Source organism: Choloepus didactylus, chromosome 4 (genome assembly GCF_015220235.1).
Source record: "Choloepus didactylus isolate mChoDid1 chromosome 4, mChoDid1.pri, whole genome shotgun sequence".
Lineage (NCBI taxonomy): Eukaryota > Metazoa > Chordata > Mammalia > Pilosa > Megalonychidae > Choloepus > Choloepus didactylus.
This window is the reverse complement of record NC_051310.1, coordinates 13,499,024-13,520,613: the sequence shown is the minus strand read 5'-3', so window position 1 is coordinate 13,520,613 and position 21,590 is coordinate 13,499,024. Positions and strand designations below refer to the sequence as shown.

General features: G+C 42.5%; 1 protein-coding gene across 2 annotated transcripts; it reads right to left on the bottom strand.

The window, feature by feature from the left end:
* Positions 1-19,041, bottom strand: SERPINA11 (serpin family A member 11). Of its 2 annotated transcripts, none has more exons than XM_037831966.1 (5): positions 18,793-19,041; positions 15,243-15,888; positions 9,251-9,524; positions 6,271-6,418; positions 1-353 (listed from the first exon to the last, which is right to left on the bottom strand). In XM_037831966.1, the coding sequence occupies exons 2-5, from the start codon at positions 15,883-15,885 to the stop codon at positions 150-152; spliced, it is 1,269 nt and encodes a 422-aa protein (XP_037687894.1). In that variant the 5' UTR covers positions 15,886-15,888; positions 18,793-19,041; the 3' UTR covers positions 1-149. The 2 variants fall into 2 exon arrangements, with proteins under 2 accessions (XP_037687894.1, XP_037687895.1); XM_037831967.1 differs by having other exon boundaries at positions 18,809-18,816.
* Positions 19,042-21,590: the final 2,549 nt, after the last annotated feature.

Genomic DNA, 21,590 nt, shown 5'->3' with positions numbered 1-21,590 from the left:
TTCAATGTTCATAACACCTAAGGTCAACTTTATTAGACTCTTTGCACCCTTGGTTACTGATCCTCACAACAGCTCCATGATGCAGGTAGGTGCTGACTTTCCTGTTTGGTCTGGAAAGAAACAAGACACCCTCTGGCCTCCCACAACAGTCACCCTGCAGCTGGGTTGACAACTCTTCCCAGGAAGAGTAAGCTCTGGGTGGTCACATCAGAAATGAGCAAGAGGAAAGGCCTGTTGAAATGGGCACGTGGAGCTGAAGTTGCATTCAGAGGCTGGGGCTGGGAGAGGAGGCTTGAAGCAGCCCCTGCCTCAGTCCCCTTCTCACTCATGTCCACCACCGCCTTGTGTGATACCTGGGGGAGTAGAGGGGTAGAGAAACCATCAGTTCTGGGAGCCTCAAGGTAGGCAAATAATATTTTTTGCTGCACTATGAAATTAGAGGCCAAGAGTGTCACCCTACTCAGGCCCCACAGGCCCTGCCTTCCTAGAAGCAGCTCCAGCCTTTATTTCATTTCAATTCCTTGCTCCCATTTTCTCCTGCTTCATTATGTCATGAGGGTTTACCCTGACAGTGCTATTTGCTCTTTAACAGGAAGACAAATGGCCTGAGCAGGGCTGAGGGCTGCCTGATTCCGTACCAGGCTGCAAAAATCCAACAGTGACTTTTATGTGCACTTCTCAAGCGCTTGAGAGTACACAACAAAGGCTTGCATGCCATTTTCTACTGCAAACACATTTAACCCCTCTAGGCCTCAGTTTTACAGTTTTATTATTTTAAAATTGCTTGATTGGCCTGAATCAAACTGTACCGTAAGGTGTAAAATCTCATGTGCTGCCTTGACATCCTTGAGCCTCACAGAGCCCCAAAGGTTTAACTGTGACTTCCCCAGCTCTTGCCAGATATGCTCCTCCCCCAGGGGGAAAGACTCCCCATCTGGCTAGTTCCCCTGTCAGCTAGACCAGCTGCACCCAACCTGGTCCTCAACCTAATGTGCTTCAATTCCCTTTCAGCCCATGAAATTACTCAAGTCACTCACATCCTCCTGTGGGAACCTGGGGGCCCCCACCCTCCTGTCACTATGAAGCCTGCCTCTCACAGCCCCTGCAGGTTGACTCTGTTTCTGAGTGTAGCCTCATGTGGTCCTCATGGCTTGCAATGCCCTCCCCTCCCAGGCTCTGAGTACATGTGACTAATACACTGCTGGTGATCTCATTTTTCCAGTGTCAAGTTTCATGTGTTTGGCCATTCCCAGAATCTTGACGTGGGAATCCCTGCCACACCAATGGTGTGAAGAGGAAATGGGAAAAATGCAACTGGGCTCAGTGGAACCCTAGGAGTTCCTTAGAGGTGCCTCAGTGCAAAAGATCAGAGCAACAGGTTGTTTGATTCTCGAAGCCCTCCACCCCAACTCTATGAGAAGATTGCCTCTTTTTTTTAACCTCATTTGCATCCAACTTTACCAAGAAAGGATTCTAAGGGCTTTATTAAAAGTTGGAAAAACACTGACCTTGATGACACCTTTCATTTTTAAAAAGCTCTATGAAGAGATAAACCTAGCATTGAAGGTAATCATGAAAAAAATTCTTTAGAAGGCATAGCTGGGCAGAGGAGGGGCAAGACGGAAGCTTAGAGAGGTGTGGAATTTAGTTAGTCCCCTAGAGCAACTAATAAACAACATCTGGAACAACTGCTGGGGGACAACCGTGACTGACCACACATCATACGCCAACCTGGAAGAGGTGGCATGGCTGAGATCGCAGCATAAAATCTGTAAGTAAAAACTGCAGAATGGAGCTGGGAACCCCTGCCCCCCATGGCAGGCTAAGCTTCAGGACCTCGCTGTGGGAGAAAGCAGCATTCTCAGAGTAAATGAATATAGCTCAGCCCAGGTCCAACTGGGGTTTTAATTAGCAAATGTGGACTGCTGAATACAAACTACAAACACAGACAAACCCCTAACAAGCAGCAAAGTGCCCTGAGGTCACTCTCAGTGAAGAGGAGGGGGTGCTGACAGAAAAAAAAACAAAAAAAACAACTGAGAGAATAAAATACAGAGGCTTTTAGAGACAGCTGAACTGAAAGAGCCAGAAGGAGCCTGTGTCCCAGGAGAGGGAGCCCAGAAGACCAGGTGCTATCTCTGACCGACAGGCAAAACTGGAGGGTTGTGGACTGGCTCTGAAAAGGGGCTTTCTTTCCCTTTTTCTTTCTCTCTCTCAACCTGAGTGGCTCAGTGGAGAAAACCTCAGCCATTTTCAGTTTGCAGTGCTCTGACCCAGGCAGGAGTGGAGATAACAGAGTTAGAGAGGCAAAGGAGTAATTCAAATACACAAGATAGCTCCCTAGGGGGTGTATCTTCCCTAAGAGGAAGGAGGTGAGGCCCAGCTCTAGTACTGGCCTTCCCTTTAGAATTCAGACCCCAGGGTCTGTGGGAAGACAGTCAAAACAGAAACTACCTAAGCTGAGAAATAAAGGGGCTACACCTCTTTACACAAGTGGGGAGCAGCAGCTGATAAGTGCCACCTGCTGGGCAGGTTAGGAAAAGCACAGCAGCTAGAGGCCTCACAGGGAAGTCTGTCAATCTTCTAAGATACACCCTCAGGGAAACCTGACACTGAATATAACCCCATTCTGAGAACTGAACCCGTTCTGGTTTGGGAAAATCTGATTGGGGTAACCAAACAAACCAGATGCCTAGACAGCAGAAATCTACAAACCACTCTAGGAAAAATGAAGATACGGCCCAGTCAATGGAACAAGCTTACACCTCAATGAAGATACAGTTGAGATATTGTTTCACTTTAATGAAACAATCAATTACAGGTTTTCAAAGAAATATGCTAAATCAATTCAAAAGCCTAGTCAACAAGTTCAGGGAAGATATGGCAAAAGAGATGAAGGATATAAAGAAAATACTGGGCAAACATAAGGTAGAAATCAAAAGTTTGAAAAAACAACTGGCAGAATATATGGAAATGAAAGGCACAACACAAGAATTGAAAAACACAATGGAGACATACAACAGCAGATTTCAAGAGGCAAAAGAAAACATGCAGGAACTGGAGAACAAGACATCTGAAATCCTATACACAAAAGAACAGATAAGGAAAAGAATGGAAAAATATGAGCAACATCTCAGGGAATTGAATGACAACATGAAGCACATGAATGTATGTGTCATGGGTGTCCCAGAAGGGGAAGAGAAGGGAAAAGGGACAGAAGCAATAATAGAGGAAATAGTCACTGAAAATCTCCCATCTCTTACAAAAGACATAAAATTATAGATCCAAGAAATGCAGTGTACCCCAAACAGAATAGATCTGAATAGACTTACACCAAGACACTTAATAATTAGATTATCAAACATGAAAGACAAAGAGAGAATCCTGAAAGCAGCAAGAGAAAAGAGATCCATTACATACAAAGGAAGCCTGATAAGACTATGTGCAGATTTCTCAGCAGAAGCCATGGAGGTGTGATATATTTAAGATACTGAAAGAGAAAAGACATTAACCAAGAATCCTATATCTGGCAAAGCTGTCCTTCAAATATGAGGGACAGTTTAAAATATTCTCTGACAAACAGACAATGAGAGAGTTTGTGAAGAAGATACCTGCTCTACAGGAAATACTAAAGGGAGTACTACAGACAGATAGGAAAAGACAGGAGTGAAAGGCTTGGAACACAATTTTGAGTTATGGTAACACAAAAATGTAAGTACACTGAACAAAGATGACTGTGAGTATGGTTGAAAGAGGAAGGTTAGGAGCATGTGGGACACCAGAAGGAAAGAAGGAAAATAAAGACTGGGACTGCATAACTCAGTGAAACCTACAGTGCTCAACAATTGTGGTAAAATGTACAAATATGTTTTTACATTAGGGAGAACAAATGAATGTCGGCCTTGCAAAGTGTTAAAAATGGGTGTTATTGGGGAAAAATGCAATCAGGGCAGACTGGAGACTATAGTTAACAGAAACATTGTATCATGTTTCCTTTGATGTAGCAAAGGCAGTGTACTGAAGCTGGATGCCTATGGGAGGGGATATAGTGGAGGGGGCAGGACTCGGCATTGGTGATGTTGTCTGACTCTTTTATTGTATTTTAATTCTATCTTTCCTTTTGTTGCTTTTTAGCTGTCATTTTTTTTCTTTCTTTTTCTTTTTCTTCTGTCTCTCTACTTTCTTTGACTCTTCCTCCTTCTTTATGGAAGAAATGGAGATGTCCTTATACAGATAGTGGTGATGGTGGTGAATGCATAAATATGTGATTATACAGGGAACCACTGATTTTTACTTAGGACAGAATGTATGGTGTGTGAACAAAACTGTCTTTAAAAAAAAAAAGTGGTTGATGAAGAAACCTTGAGGGCATTATATTGAGTGAAAGGGGTCCGACACAGGAAGAAAGATATTGTGTGGTCTCACTGATATGAACTAATTATAATATGTAAACTCATAGACATGAAATATAAGTTACCAGGATATAGAATGAGGTTAAAGAATGGGGAGCAGTTGCTTACTATGAGCAGAATGTTTAATTAAGTTAAACTTAAGTGTTTGGAAATGGACAGAGGTGACAGAGCACATTATTGTGAGAATAACTAACAGTGCCGAATGGTGTGTGAATGTGATTGAAAGGGGAAGTTTAGAGACATGTATGTTACCAGAAGGAAAGTTGGAGGTTAAAATATGGGAATGTATAAAACAATGAATCTTGTGGTGGACAATGTCCATGATTAGCTGTTCAAATATTAGAAATTTCTCTCATGAACTAAAACAAATGTATGACACTGTAACTAGAAGTTAATAATAGAGGGGTATATAGAGAAAAAATGTACCTACTGTAAATAATGTACTACAGTTAATAGTATTTTAATACTCTTTCATCAACAGTAACAAATGTACTATACCAATACTATGAGTCAATAATGGATGGGGGTGTGGTTAGGGGTATGGGAGGATTTGAGTTTTCTTTTTTACTTTTACTTCTTTTCTGGAGTAATAAAAGTGTTCTAAAAATTGAAAAAAAATTAATTGTGGTGATGAATGTATAACTATATAGTGGTAGCATGAACAATTGATTATATACTCTGGATGACTGTGTGGCATGTAAACAATAAAATTGAATTCAAAAAAAGGGCCTAGTTATTTTTTCCTTCTTGCTCACTCATGCACATATGCAAACACACACACACACACACACACACACACACACACACACACACGACCACACCCTTATTGCTTTGGCTTCACGTTCATCTCCCAGCTAATCTTCTCCCAAATAAAAGGCAGAATACTTTCCTTATGAAATTCTCAGCAAGGATTCAAACGATAATTAACAACTTTCTCCCTAATACAAAACAAAACAGACAACTGAAGATCAGGGAAAGGCCTCAGTGCTGTCCCTCTTGTGGAAGGTTGCATTATTATTCCCAAATATTAATTCTCCCTTCCTGGTGGAGGGTCGTAAATCCTTGCCTGTTCTATGTGACTTGCGATGCCTCTGGTGGGAGAACATGCCCCCACCTCCCCCCACTGACACTGGTTTGACTGTGGGGCTTGCTTGGGCCAATGTTACATGAGCGGCCGTGACACAGGTCATGTTTGAGATGAAGCGTTATGAACCATTGCACACATTCTCTTGCTTTTTCCCCACTGCTAGAAGAACGACCCTTCCCAAATAGGGGCTTTTTCTTTAGCCTACAACCTGGAAGAAAGAAAACATGTAAAGCAGATCTGTAGCCAGATGGCAGTGACATGCTTCTGATAAGTCATATGAACAGGCATTGAACCTTTGTTATGGTAAAGTGCTGAGATTTGGGGGGTTGTTTGTTACTGCAGAAAAACTGACTAATACATCTCCTCTTCACGCCCCACTGCTTTCTGTGGCTATAAGAAAGGCAGATAGCTTTTCACCATGTTATCTAGGAAAAAGTATAAGGAATGGAGACAAAGCATTTCCCACACCCAGGAAAGTCCAGCTCCATGGATGACCCTGCGGTAGTGTCTGCTCTATTCAGAACCTGCATGCCTGCCTTAAACGGCATAAGGTCTAGGAGAAGGGGAGGTGGAAAGGGAGCTGCCCATGAGCTATTTGTTTGGGAGGAAACGAAAATAAACTTTAAAGGGGTGGTATTAAAGAACCAAAATATGAAAAGTAATGGAGAACTTGACTTTCAAACACACTGAATGTTAAAAGGAAAAAAACCTGCCTCTTCCCCTTTGCCTCCTCCATAGTCCCACCCCACATACACTCACTCACCACCTTACCCTGGAGATGGTTCTGTTGAGATTTCCAGTGATTCCTGAGAAGTCAGCTTCTAAACTGAATATGTTGGTGAGACCAATTTGGGGAAGTATGTCTTCCAGGTTATATGTTCCAGAAATTGAAAACCGTGGCAAATGCAAATCCAACAGACTGGAGAGAGAATTACACAGGGAAATGGTGCTGACTCGTTAGACGTGCCGTTCCTGCCCTGTCTGCTGGCAGCCCAAGTTTGAAAGAGAAGTGTTGCCCACCCAGTGTGAGGGGGGGCAATCTTCCCATGCTGCTACCTGCTATGGAACTTTCCACAACCCAGAACCACATTTTATTTAGACCTCTGAGTACCTTGTGTCTGAATCTGAAAAAAACTTTCACAGCCATATGCCTTCATCATCTTCACTCATGTTGATGCAGGGCTAAGTTTTTGTGAGGTTTAACTAATTGAATCCTCATAATAACCACATGAGGTAAATACTGTTAACATTCTCCCGTCTCTATCTGATTCATCAGCAAGTTCTGTTGGCTCAATCTCTGAACTATATCCTAAATCATCTACTGATATCCCCTAATACAAGCCACTATAATCCTCACCTCTCTGATCTTTAGTTCCCTTACTCATAAAATGACTTAGTGATGGGCACTCCATGGAGCTGTTGCGAGGATAGAATGAGAGATCACATACATAGAGTGTGTGACAGAAAATCAGTATGATAACTCTCACTCCAGTTATTGCTATGCCTTTTCCATCCAGGTTGTCACATTCCCTGGGTTGAGTTTAGAAACTTCTGTTCACCCAGAGTGAATTTCTTCTTTTCTCCCTGGGACTGTTCTTTCTCCTTAGTTACTGCTTGACAGTTGCCAGAGCACCTGCAAGCTTGATTAGTTGATCACCAACTTGGAAACCTCTGCCTCCTGGCTTTTGGGACCCAGTTTAATGAATTCGTATTTGAAGATCTAATTAATATTACAGAATCATTTCCAGTTTAACTCCTGGAGCAAATGAGGGTTTGAATACCTAATTGAAGTGGGATTAATTTGGGAGCCAAGAGTTCAACATTGAAAAGGAGGAAAATTATGTGGTAAAAAAGAAAGGAAAAGATATCTCAGCTTACTTTACAATTTTTCCATGGTCAGGAATTGGAGAGCAGGCTCCAAGCCAGTGAGGAAGGTTTGAGTAGAGTCTAGAAGAGGGTCTGGTAGAAAGCTTAACACAGTAGGTGTTCAACAAATGTAAATGAATAAATCAATGGGGTACAAGGAAGGTGACACCTCTAGGCAAGCTAACCTTCCTCACAGCTAAATGGGTGGAAACCTGGCCAAGTCTGAAATTTCCATGTCTGAAATGCCTGCTAGGATATTGTAGCTCTCTCTGCCAAAAGAAACAGTGATAGGGAGCATCTGGGATTTGGAAGAGTGACTTGGGTTGTCTTTGCTTATTAAAGCCAAAGGGAGGAGAAGTCAAGCCAAACCCTTCCTGAAAGAAAATCCACTGGTCTAGAAGATTTTATGATACTTCCTCCTGGGATGGGAGAAGGGGCAGGCTCACTCTCAGGGAGCCCGAGACTGTGAAGCTGGAATCAGCAATTGGCTAGAGCTATGTAAATTCATGGACAACAGGGATCAACCCTTAAATCCTGGCACCCCCTCTCTCCCCTTGACCTCTATCCCTTTTATTTGGTGCTTTGCTCCCTGTTAAAATACGAGACACCCTTTCTCTATCCTTCAGTGTGGATGGGGCACTGAGACAAGACTCCTGTGGGCATGAAGGGTGATGGCCCACTAGCCTACCAGATTGTGGTGGATTAAAGGGGGCCATCAAGAAGTGGAGCTTACGTTCCCCCACCTTGAATCCGGGTGGGTTCTGGGACTGCTTTGACCGATAGAATCTGGCAGAAGTGACTTGGTGCTGATTTTCAGACCTAGACCTTGAAAGAGTGGTAGCTTTCACTCCCTGTCTTTTAGAACACCTCTCTTGGAGCCGTGAGCTTCCATGTAAGAACTACTCTGCCCAAGGTAGCCTTCTGGAGAGGCTATATGGAGAGAGAGAGGCTTGCTCAGCTCCTGTCTGCTCCACCTATCCCAGCTCAGGCGCCAAGCACATGAGCAAGGAAGTCTTCAGTGGCTCCAGCCCCAGCCACCATCTGATGGCAACCACAGGAAAGAACCCAAGCAAAACTTCCCAGGTGAGCCCAGTCACCATACAGAAGTGAGAGAGAGAATCAATGGTTGGTTTAAGCCATTCTAGGTTTGGGGGTGGTTTGTTATGCAGCAACAGGGAACCAGAATTCAGGGCCAGATTTCATCCCAGAGTAGCCCACAAAGGAAGAGTCACCCCAAGAAGAGGTGAGCTATCGAAGGGGTCTTGGGAAACCAGAAAAACTGAAACTTCTGTGACAAAACCACAAGCCAAAAAGCAAATGAGATAGCAGCGGATAGAGATTGCATAAAATTGGCACTTTGATTCTAACAATGCTCTTCTTGGTACTTAATTTCTAAAAAAAAAAAATGTATTTTAATTTAAAAAGAGGCAGCTTTTTAAAATATACACTGTTCTATGCGAGTTGTGGTTATTCTCAAGAATTGTCCTTTATCTGATTTGTTGGTCACATTGGTCACACTTAAATACCTTCTGAGATTAAATTATTACTGAGAAGAAGAAGAGAATGAAAGTAAAGGAAATTGAGTCCAGAAAGACACCAAGGAAGGGATAATAATGATTTATACCCACAAAGGACTTGTCATGCAGCAGGTACCAGGGTAAGCTGTCTATTAAGTATTAACTCAATTAATCCTCTCAACAACCCAATGAGGTAAGTATTATATCCTCTTTTGTACAGGTGAGGAAATCTGAGGTCCAGAGAGGTGAGAAAATTTCCCCAAATCATACAATTAGTAAAGGGCAGAACTGTGACTCAAACTTAGAGTTGTTCAAGACCTGCTCAGGTCCTTGAACAAGATCTGCCAGCCTTTTGCTCTGACCCTTACCTGGGCAGGAGCAATTGGTCCCATTTTCTCAGAGTCTCTGGCTGAAGAGCAGCCTCCACCTGCTTCATCTTCCCTGGGTCAGGAAGGATCAGCAGGGTCAAGGCGTTTCCACTGTATTCTATCTGGAGGACGGTGCAAGCCACTTCTGGGTCATAGAGGAATCTGTGCATTTCCTTTTGATGCATCATGGGGACCTGGACAGAGGTCTTGTCACCCACAAAGAAGCTCTCCTGCTTCTGGGTCTGGTAGCGACTGAAAGGATGCTTCCACTTGGCTGAGGACACAGAACACGTAAACATGAGAACATACTCTGAGAGCAACTCTTGGCAGACATACACAAAACCACATTGGTTTGTGACTCCTACATGGGTATAAGTGTGAGACAAAGAAATGCCACTGGTACAGGGATCAGGAGGCTGCAATTAGACCTGGCTCAGCCACTAGGGCAAGTCATCACAGTCTGAGCTCTACTGGCTTCTCATTTTGTTCCATTTTTAGCTTTCAAGAGGCCAAATATCTTGTCATCTATTAGGCACCTTCCATGTGTGAGGCATCATCTCTTCAACTATTCACAAAACTTACTATGAAACAAGTATTACCATCCCTATGCTAGAGATGAGAAAATGGAGTCTAAATTTGTGTAAACATTCCCACTTTGTGGAACCTTTAAGGGGTGGAACTGGGATTGGCCCCGAATCTAGGTTCTTTGCAATCACTGAGTTGACTCCTCACTGCCAAGCTGCCTCCAGACAACAATCTTCTATCTACATGATGGCCACTTTCCAGAGAAGTTCAAGACCCACTCTTCCAATGCCCTAAAATCCAAACTGGAAAAAGAGGAAAAATAAGGTTGATAAAATGTCATGTATGATGCAAAAGCCTGTTAAGAGAGTTGGAAATGTAGACTCGTTGATCACAGTCACATTCATAATGTTGTCTCTTCTCTCTTACTACTTAAAAATTCCACCCACAACCACCTCCTGACTTGGTCTCCTTAAAGCACTGGTCTTGGTGACAGGGAAGGGCCTGGGTCATCCTACCACTCATACCCACACCCAATAAATGACCAGTAATTGTTGATTCTATCTCCAAAGCCACAACTTTAGTCAAAGCTGTCATCATACTTACTTTGGACCATTTCAAGAACCTCCTAACTTGTCTCTCCTCTCCTACTCTTAATCATCTCCAAACCATTTTCCAAATTGCAGCCAGACTGATCTTTCTTAACAGATAGTATCACGTCACTCCAGTGCTTAAAACTTTTTGGTAATTATGGGGTCCTCTAGGATAAGGTCCAGGATGCTCAACATGGCTCCCACTTACCTCTTCAGTGCGGCTCTTGGCACTCCCCCTGAACACTCCCCCTGTCGTATTCAATGATTCAGGAAAACCAAATTTGTTTCGATTCCTTAAAAAGACAATGGCTTCTTTTTTCCCTGGGCCTTTGCACATGCTGGTTTTTTTTTTTTTTCAACCTGAATCCTCCTTTTCCAGCCTGTCCCACAGCCTCTTCACCTGAGTAAATCCTACTCATTCTTTACACCTCTGCTTAGATGCCTCTTCTTCCAAGAAGACTTCCCTCACTCCCCAAGTTGGATATGTGTCACTTTTGAGAGCCCCATGACACCCCATACTTACAGAAGCAGAGCATCACCATCCTACTAAGTTGGATTTGCCTTCTTATTTATTTACAACACACATGGGACTGTGAGCTACATGAGGGTGGGAAACTTGATCTTATTCATAGATTTTTCCAGAAGGCTAGCAAAGTCCCCCAAGAAATAGTTGGTACTTAATATGTGTTCTTGAATGAATGAATACTATTCTTAGAAGTTTCAAACATGAGACCAAAGTTTAGCTTGAAATCATTGATTCAGAAAACATTTCAAATGTGTTAGACTCAGCAGAATCAAAAGCAATTAAGACTCAAGCCCTTGAGACTTCTGGTTAGTATCATAGACTGAATTAAAGGAGAAAATACCCTTTCTTCCTTAAACACTTAGAAATTCTGGATTAAATAATGGAAAAAATAAATAAGCAAATGGCCAAGTTCAAAAACAAGAAACCAAGGTTCCAGTAACAAAGAAAGGTGGTATATCTCTGAGCTGGAGCTGAAGTTATCTGGCTCACAGAATTTGAGAATCAAATATAGGCTGAAAGGACTGTAATGCCTTCTCAGGGTCAGTAAATGAAACTTAGGCCCACACTTGGAACTGAGTTATCTGCAAATAGCCAGGACATACGAAAGGCAATCTCTTCGTCATCTAGAAAGCCTGAATTAAAAATCTCTGCCCAGCAGCCCAGAGATGAAGCAGGAAATGTCAGTACATTTCCAAGGCCAAGGGTGGAAAAAATCACCCACAGGTATAAGTGTATGTTCACATCACCTACACAATGCAGGAATATCCCCCTTGCTCCAGATAGCAATATAAAACCAGTGAAACCAATAGGACTAGGCTAAAGACAAATATGAAATTGCCCCACAGAGACACTTCCAGAACCCAGGCCTTAGGAAACACACACACACAAAACAATTCCCACTCAAGATGAGCTAAAAGACAAAAATTTCAATCCTCTGTTGGAGAGAATCAGGAGGTGAAGCAAAACCAAGAATTCATTACCCAAGATTTACAGGTAATAAAATAATCTGAAAGAAACTTCTGCAAAATATCTTTCTAAAAGGAAGGAATAAAATCTATAAGAAAAGAACCAGCCATTTTATTAAAATAAAAATTCATAAAATGGAATTATAACCAGTGAAATTGAAAACTCAGTGGATGAATTAAATAATAGATTAGACATGGCTTAAGGGAGAATTAGTGAACTGGAAGTCAGAGCTAAAAAAATCACCCAGAAGGTGGCACAGGGATATAAAGAAATAAGGAATATGAAGTGTTCAAAAGATGAAATGAGACAATCCACCCCATGTCTAATTGAGCTCCAGAAGGAGAGAGACTAGAGACAGGGAGATGCAATAGAGTGGAGGAGAACTTTACAAAATTCAAAAGAGATATGAGCCTTCAGATTGAAAGAGTTGATCTGGACACAAAGAGAAATAAATAGAAACAAAACACACCTGGAGCATCATCATAACCCTGTAGATCATGAAGGACTAAGAGAAAATCTTAAAAGCTCCCAGAAAGAAGAGATAGATTAACAACAAAGACAAAAATTATTAAACTAAAAGCAGACTTATCAAAATAAATAATACAGAGGCCAGAAGACAATGGAAATATCTTCAAAATGCTGAGAAAAATATATGGCAAACTATAATTTGATACTTAGCTAACCATTGTTCAAGTTTGAGAGAACAAGAAACATTTCAGACAACAGCATTGACTACTCATAGATCTTTGCTACCTCTCACCATGAACAATGATAAGCTCCAGATGAATTAGAGACCTAAAGCAAAACTTAAGCAAGAAGAAATTTTAGAAACAACTTACTTAGGATAAAATATAGGTTAATATACTTACGACTTTGTAGTGAGAAAGATCATTTTATAAAAATTACAAACCATCAATGAAAAAACTGGCAAGTTGGACATAGTAAAACTATCTTCTGTATTACAAAAGACCCTCTGAACAAGTTAAACAATAAGCGACTGACTATGAGAAGATAGTTGCTATATAACTTATGAAGGATTAATGTCCAGAATATTTTAAAGAAATCATAGAAGCCAGTAAGCAAAACCCAGTCCAATAGAAAATTGACCAAAAAAAAAAAAAACAAAAAAAACAACAAAAAAACTAAACAAAGGAATTCACAGAGGAGAAGCATAAATGATTAATAAAGAATTAAACCTAAGTTTAACCTCACTAGTAATAAGGGAAATGGAAAAATCAAAATCAGATAACACTTCACACATGGTCATTGATTTGGCAAACATGGAAGGATCTGACATTAGCAAGTCGCAAAGATGTGGGATAATCAAATCTCTTGTGCGATGCTGGCAGAGAACATTCTGGTAAAGGCTAGAAGCACTGAAGATGTGTGCACCCCCAACCCAGCAATGCTCTTTCTAGAAACTCTAGCACAAGTGCTTAAGGAGATAATGTGCTAGATGTCCACGCTGTAATAGTGAATAACTGGAATCATAAAATATCCATCTAAATGATGGACATTAATTCTATATATTAACATGGATAAGCCTTAAAAGGATAATATTTAGTAAAAAAAAAAAAAAAAAAAAAGGTAAATAAATGGGGTTCCTTGGAAAAACAGCTGATTCTAAGACTAAGGCAGGAAATATATGAGATGAGCCTGGAGCAACTTGAGTGCCAGAAAGTAAGCAAGTGCCTTCCCCCTAAAAAACACAGTGTCCAAAGGGACACAGGAGCCAACTAAAAGAGCTCCCAGTGGCCAAAGCTGGAAGAATTTGAGTAAAAAAACAATTAGAGTAGCATTGGATTTCAACCAAAGCATTAGTAAATATCCATGAGTCCACATTAATATGAATACATGATTGAATAATTAAATAAATGGTGGGGAAAAGGAGACAAATCTTCCGTGCAGAAGCATTCCAAATAATTTATACATATACCCCATGCTTAAGGAGGTGGAGCATAGCTCTCCATGCCTTAAATGTGGGCTGCTATAGGAACTTCCTTCCAAGGAGTACAGTATGGAAAAGGGAAAAAGAGTAACTTGAAAACAGAGAAACCCAACAAGAACTACCTCAGCCAGGAGATGAAGGTCAGCATCCCATAAAATATGATGATTGTACGTTACCTCTGTGGTGTTCCTCCCCAAAACCCATAAACCCAGTCTAATCACGAGAATCGCATCAGACAAATCCTGATTGAAGGTCAGTCTACAAAACACCTGACCAGTCATCCTCCACACTGTCAAGGTCATCCAAACATGGAAAACCTGAAAAATTGTTACAGTCAAGAGGAGTCCAAGGAGATATAACAACCAAATGTAATGTGGGACCCTGGATAGGCTCCTGAGACAGAAAAAGGACATTAGATAAAAACTAAGGAAATCTGATAAACTATAGATTTGAGTTTAAAAAAAAAATGTGGAGGAGTTTAGTTTCCTAAATAGATATATATGCTACCTAATACAGAAAATAACTGATGTTACCAAAAAAAAAAAAAAAAGAAAAAAGAAAAGATCATAAAAGTGTGAAATGTTCAATGAAACAACGAAAACAAGCTATCTATACAAATAAAGACACAGTAATAACAATAAAAAATAAATGCATAGTAATATGAACAGCATGATACCGTTTGTGTAAAATTTAAAAACACGTCCACAGTGTCACATAGGATTATGGATGGGTGGACAGCACACCAGTCCTAGGATAGTGGTTGTTTCTAAGGAGGGAGGGGAGGAGGGAAATGGGACCAGGGAAGCATTGAAAAGCACTTGGACTGTATCTGTAATATTATATTTTTAAAAATAAAAATCTGAAGCAAATGATAAAATGTTAATAGTTAATTCTTCATAAGGAAGTGTATGTATGATTTCTGTATTATTCTGTGTGTATTTCTGTATGTTTGAAATATATCATAATATAAATAATAAGAATTTTTCAAAAAATAGTGAATAGAAAAGTGAGATTGCATTTTAAAAAGTCAGAATGGGAAAGGGATAGAAGAAACATGGCAAGAGAAATAAAATATTAAGTCAAAAAATAGCATTGAAAGATTATTATTTAAGTATATGGAGGTAATTACCAGACAAAAAACAGTTACAAGAGTTCCAGGTAGTTGCCTTTTGGGAGTAGGACTGGGATGGTGGCCGGAAGTGGTGCAGGAGACAGTTCTTTCTCTTCTATGGGGCTTTTTAACCTTGTACCGATGTTTTTTGGAATGAAAAAAATTAAATAATTCAAACAAAAAAGAAAGAAAGAAAAGGAGACTCTTACACTCTAGAACTTGGAGCCCAGTTCCCTGAGGCTTGGAGAACCTGTCTGCTGCCTCTCTGGAGTGAGAGCATCTACTTGGAGGGAGGAGGTGATAACCATATCCAGAAAAGCCCTCACCTTTGAAAAAGATGTAATTCAGGAGAACCATGAGCGTGTCTTGGTTGAACTCTTGCAGGCAGTCCACGACTTGCCCGTACGTTTGCCTTCTCACATAGTCGTTAATCTGCCTCCCAGTTGTGACGGAATCCGTGAAGTTGGCAGAAAAAGCGAACGCACCGTAGAGCTCCTTGATGCGGTCCAGAAACTGCTGCTGCGGCTTCAGCTGCTGGTCCAGGAACAGGGAGTTTCCTACTTTCAGTTCAAGTTTGGGGCTGGGCTGGTCAAGGGTCTGGATTAGGCTCTGGTAGCCCTGGTGGATGTCGGCTTCCGGGGTCTCCGTGAGGTTGAAGCCCAGGCCCTCCAGGACCTGAGTCAGGGTGTCTCCCTGAGCCCCAAGAGACAGCAGGGCCAGGGTGGAGGAGATGCTCACGGGAGAGAAGAAGATGTTTCCCGGGCTGTCTGCTGCCAGCTGCTTATACAAACGCAGAGCAAAGTTGGTAATGGTGGGCGTGATTTTGCGGTAGGCTGGGGCTGCCTCTGACAGCTGCTCCCTGGGGGTCTGAGGCACCCGCAGACTCTTATCTCCATGGGCAGGAAAGGGCCGACAATGAACAGAGGACAGGATCCCTGTGCCCAGCAGCCACAGCCAGGCTGGCCCCATCCTCTGAAAACAAGATGGTAAACATGTCATTCACCTGCATATATAACCTCACAATTCCCCGTTGCTTATACAATAACCCACCATTCAAACTGTGCCCCCCAAGAGGGCCATGGGGGCACTGCAGAGGACAGGTGGTGAAGGGGCAGTCAAGACCCAGACACCATTCCCCAAGGCTTCAATCAGAGCAGGCCCTTTTATCTGCTTTGCATAATGACACATCTACATGATTTTATTGCATGAAGGGCTCTGGGTTACAGACATACTTGAGTCTATCCTCTCCCTCCTTCCTCCCTCTTTTCCTCCCTCTCCATTTCCTCCTGTTCTTCCTTTCCTCCTTCCTTCCTTCCTCCCTCCCTCCTTTTTCTTTTTCTTCCTTCTTTCCAGTCATTCCTTCAATTGCTTATCAAATTTTAAGCATATACCTGGTCCTGGAACTGCACCAGGCACCCACTATCCAGTAGGGAAAGGAAATAAACTTAATTCTTGACCTCATGGATGTTAGGATATAGTCAGCATGTCACTCCTTAGCTAAATAAGCAAATTTATATGTAATTACAAATTGAGAAGAATTCTATGGAGCAACAGCACAGGACTCTGTAGCAACGAATGATGCTGTGCCTCCCTTGCAGCTAGGAGTGGTCATATAGCTATATACTTGCCAATCGGAAGTGAGAGGAGGATGCGTGCAACTCCTGGGTCAGGCCCTAAAAGGAAGAGGAGTGCCCCCTCCCCTTATGGTCTCTTCTAGGTTGGCGTGTGGATGCGATGAGCAGCCACCAGGGCTGGGAGGATGAGAGCCGGCCACGAGGGGTGGCAAAGCAGCAGGACAGAGGAGCTGGGAGGAGACGTAAGAGAGCTCAGCTTCTGTCTCAATCAAGCCTGCTCTTTGCAGTATCATTGGATTGCCTATTAGATATGGTGGCTGCAACCCATTTCCTAACTGATGCAGGAGTTTAGGGGAGATGTTCCTTGTGTGTTTTTAAAGTTATAAAATGTACCAGAATGTCTGTTCACCTCCAGGGAGTCAAAGTGGAGCAGGACCAGGAGGGCCCCAGGCTCAGGACAGGGCTGCAGCTCCAGCCCTAGTTGACGTTGCAGAGTAGGTGACGCTGGTCTCTGCTGGCTCTGCCATGTCTAGTGCCCTCCTTTCCCTCTTGGGGCCTCCAGACACACCCCCCCACGTGCTCACAGGCTGCACACTGCCACGTGGCCACCTGAACCATCCCGTTGGTGATGTCCTTGTGAAGGACAGGATCATCCTCCAGCTCCCTTCAAAACTGACCTTTCCACTGTCCCAATCATTTGCACAGTGGTTCCTACTGCTGGCTACACTGATCCTTGTTAATCTTTCCTGATAAAGTTTGTGTTTTAACCAGCACCTTTCGTACTTTTTTGCCCAAATCAATGATTTCTGAACCAATTAAAAACCCCACGGCAGTGTGGGAGATAATCATATTTTTGCAGATGGTTTGCAGTGCTCTAAAAATTCTGCTAAGCTACCAAGGCAAACTGTCAGGGAGGGACAGATGCGGCCTCTTTATCTACTATGTTGAAATACATTTGCTGGTCAAAGTACTGTAGGGGATTTCCCAAGGCCACACGCTATCCGCCTCCAACACAAACCAGTGTCAGCTGCTGGCTTAGTAACAGTCTCCATATACGTTGGGTTTTCCTTTGAAGGAGGATTTGGAAGATGCAGAACAATTTGAAAATTGGTCCACCTCTGGGTAAAATAAGAAATTAGGCTGTGATAAAACTCTTTCTGGTCTATTCTTTTTATTCACTTGAACTTGCCACCATTCTCTATCCTACTGCACCCCAAAAATTCCCAGACTTGTAGAAGGATCTGTTTCCCAAATCAGAGACTCGGGTTTGAACCAAGGCTCTGCCTGTAATTCACTGTGCAAGGGAACCTCCCTGAACCTGTTTTCCCATTTGCAAAATGCAAATGATGATAATACCGTTCTCATGGGGTTGCTTAGGATTACCTGACATACGATATATAAAGTACCTGGCTGAAAGTACAGAATGTTAGTTATCTTCCCCTTCCAGCAGGATTGAGTGCAATTACATTTAATTAATTTTCTTTTCCTTTTCCAGAAAAATCCCAGAGGAAAATCAAGAGCTTCATTCATTAATTATAGTATTCCCCATTTTCAAGTGTTTACTATGTACTAGGGATATTAGATATATTTTTCCTCTGGTTTCCAACCAGAGGTGTTTGCAAGTGCACCAGGATCGGGGTGGGGGGATTTGGTAGCATCTCCGGGACTGGAGGAGGGAGTGCTCATGGCATCCAGTGGGTGAGGTCAGGGACTCAAAGGCTTTGAAAGGTCCAGAATGGCCACACACCATGAAGAATGATTCTGCCCAAATGCCCACAGAGTCTTTGCTGAGAAATGCTGCTTTGCGTCATTTAATTTAATCCTTGTGGGAAATTTAAGAAGGAGATATTATTATCCCTGACTTAATATGGGGCAATGGGGGCTCCAAGTTAGGCCAAACACTTGGTAAGTGTCATGGGCAAGATTCAAATTCCAGACCAGGGCTCTTAAGCACGACACTTTTCATTCAGCAGAGTTTCTAGTAAATTTGCTACAATATTATCATTTCGCTTAGGGTGGAATTTGTTCTGTTTTCCTGTCTAACTGCCAGCAAGAGTTGGGGTCCTCTCTCAACATCCTTCAAGGCCCAATTTTCCATAAAAAGTTATTTGAAATCTGAAGTTCCTCCTTCCAGACTTGCAGGCAGGGCACACATGCATTTTTCCTTTGGGGGCTCATGTCTCCTGTCCCTGGACCTAAAGCGCGCAAGAGAAAGAGACAGAGGCAGAGAGAGCAGAGGGGGACAGAGTAGCAGCCGCCACTTCTGCCTTTGCTTCGGGCACCTGGGAAGTTCAGTACTTACAGCGAGGTGCCCGGACAGCGAGGTGCCCGGGATGCAGAGCCGTCAGCAGTGCCGCGTGGCCTCCGACCCAAGGGAAAGTGGTGCTTGAAGCCACAGCAGGCTGGTCAATATTTGTCAGCCAATTCCTGGAACTGTATGGAGACAACGTGCAGCAAACGGGAAGGGATCCCTTTTTCCAAGTAGCTCTCTTGTCTGGCTGTCCCAGAAACAAATGCACGTGTCGTGATTCCCAACCGAGCTCAGGCTGAGGATGTCCTGCTACTGACGAGGACGGTGGGGGTGGGACATGGCCGTGACGCGATAGCTGCTGACCCATATGTCAGGTGCTTTGTACGCTGCAAACAGTGTTCTTTATTGATCACTTTCCTGATAAACATACAGGAGAGGCATGATTGATCATCACTATTTTACTGATGGTAAACTGAAACTCTGCAATGTCCAACAACTTGTTCAATGGGGCTATAATAAGATGGGTCTGACTTCCCAGCCCCAGCGCTTGCCACCATACCACACTAGTCCAGTATTTTATTGATATTTCAAATACATAAACTATGTACAGAAAAAAATAGACTAGAAGGAATTCAGTAAATACAGCATCTTCCCTCTAGCTACACTGAAAGCTCCATAAAGTGGCGTCACTCCTTCTTGTTGACTCATGCATCCCAAGCACTTAGAATGGAGCCTGGAACTAAAGGAACACTTTTTATATGATTTAATCCCTCAGTGATGGAACTAATGTGACTTTGATGTTCTTCTTTGGACGGAGTGTCTAGTAAAGTTGCTACAGCTGCACTGCTGTTTTGCATTGTGTCGTATTGTTTTGTTTTCCTGTGTAACTGCCAAGAATACTTGTATTCTCCTAATTTTTTCTTGTATTCTCCCAATTCCTTACAAAGCATGCATTTTGATTATAATCAAGAAAACAATAAAACATTACTACTACAAAGTAGAATAATTAAATCATACAGATAAAGCAAAATGACAGCTTGTCCAGGCTGGCACAGTGGTTCCGACCAAGGGCCACTTTTTGAATCATAATGACACCCAGCAGGGGAATGAAGCAAACTCTCCAGTGGGGGCAGGGCTGGGGTGCCTCCAAGACTACATTTGTAAAACTCTTCCTGATCAAACTGATGCAGCTATTCGTGGACCAGCATTTAGAAACAGCCCATAAGGTCTCGTCCCAAGCTGATCCCGAACCTCTCAGCTTTGTGTTCTCTGGGCAGTTTCCCCAGGCAGAGTCCCCTCTCCTGGACATTTTCAATCTGAGGCTGCTTTTTCCCTTTTCAGGCTCTCCTGTCTATTGGAAAATTCTTTATTGTACCAAGTTTCAATCTTTCATCCTTGTAGTTTCCATGCAACACCTTAGCTTTGGGATCACACAGATTAAAACTGCTCTCTCTTGTCCAGAACAGTCCTTGGGGGATTTTTAAGGCTACGCTCCTGGGAGCTTCTCCAAGCTAAATGTTCCCAGGCCTTTCTACCACTTGGCCCTCCTTGACTTCCACGAGGGCTTGTTTCAACAGCTGGGCTTGTGGCTATGAACATTCTCTGGAGAGACAATCCATCTTTTTATCAGAATTTATTCATAATCTCCAAAAGGCCACGAGGCTGCGACCCCCCAGTGCAGTTTCTCAGATGTTCCATGCAAAGGACTCTTCCTTTGTGGAAGGCAGCCTGGGACAAGGAAGTGAGGAAGGGCTTACAGGCCAGCCCCCTCCCCCAGGTGTGTGTGTGTGTGTGTGTGTGTGTGTGTGTGTATGTATGTGTAAAATACTGGCTCCTCCAGGTACCAACTTCCAGTCTCTAAGTCCTGTCAGCCTTAGTTTTCTCACATTAATAATGTGCAAAATGAAACTGATGGAAAGTTATAGACACATAGTAAATGTTACCTACCAGTTTTATCTTTTCAAAACTGCATCTTGTAAAAGTCCTGGGTTCTTTTAAAAATACTGATTTGGTTCATATTGATTTATACACAGATGCTACTTGTGTATAATCTGAGGCTTAGCAAATATTTGGGGTAAGTTTCCAATTCAAATCCCAGCTCATTTGTGTTTTTGGCACTGAGATTTTTGTCTTATTTTTTCTGACTCATAGCCTGTTATCTCCACCCCACCTTATATGCCTAGGAAGTTGGTCTATGACAAACATGGAATTTTAAGTCATTGGGGAAAGGATATGTTATTCAACAAATGATGTTGGGACAATTGAGAAGATTAAGTCCATATCTTGCACCCAAATGCACATATGCAAGCAATGGTTTCTAGATGGATTAAAAACAAAAAAAGTTGAATCTCTGGTTTGCTCTTAGAGTGCTCCACACTGAGTACTCAGGGTGAGAGAGTGGAGTGCTAAGTGTGTGCAGGGGTGTGGGAGCAGATAGAACAATCCAAAGGAAAGAGAGAGGAGTGTGAGAGGAGATGCTAAGAAGTGTGAATTTTGCTTCCTTCCCCACCTTGTTGAGGATCAGTTCCAGTGGTATGTAATCTGTAATCATATCTGCCATTGTTTTACTTTATGATTTATTGGTTACATATCATATTTTACAAGCTTTCAGCATCCCCAAATTATGTAAACATTCTCCTATATTTTTTAATATAGGACAGGGAGGTTGTTCCCTCCATGGGCTGATGGCTGGGGTTGGGAGGAGAGCTGGCTCTGGTTCTTGAAACCCCATCCTCCCATTCCCAGACCTCTCTGCAGAGAGCACTGTCATGTCTCCAGTCCTCTTCCAGGAATATATAACCGGAAGTAAAAGAAGCTAGATTCCATCTGGAGTGGTTGCTTGAATGAAA

Bases quoted from the DNA above. Each gene is read 5' to 3' on its own strand.
- SERPINA11 (XM_037831966.1), bottom strand. From the start codon at position 15,885: ATGGGGCCAGCCTGGCTGTGGCTGCTGGGCACAGGGATCCTGTCCTCT. The intron at 6,419-9,250 runs GTAAGGGTCAGA...TTCTCTCTCCAG, and splicing joins GACCAATTGCTCCTGCCCAG to TCTGTTGGATTTGCATTTGC. The intron at 354-6,270 runs GTAAGGTGGTGA...CTACTCCCCCAG, and splicing joins TCAACAGAACCATCTCCAGG to GTATCACACAAGGCGGTGGT.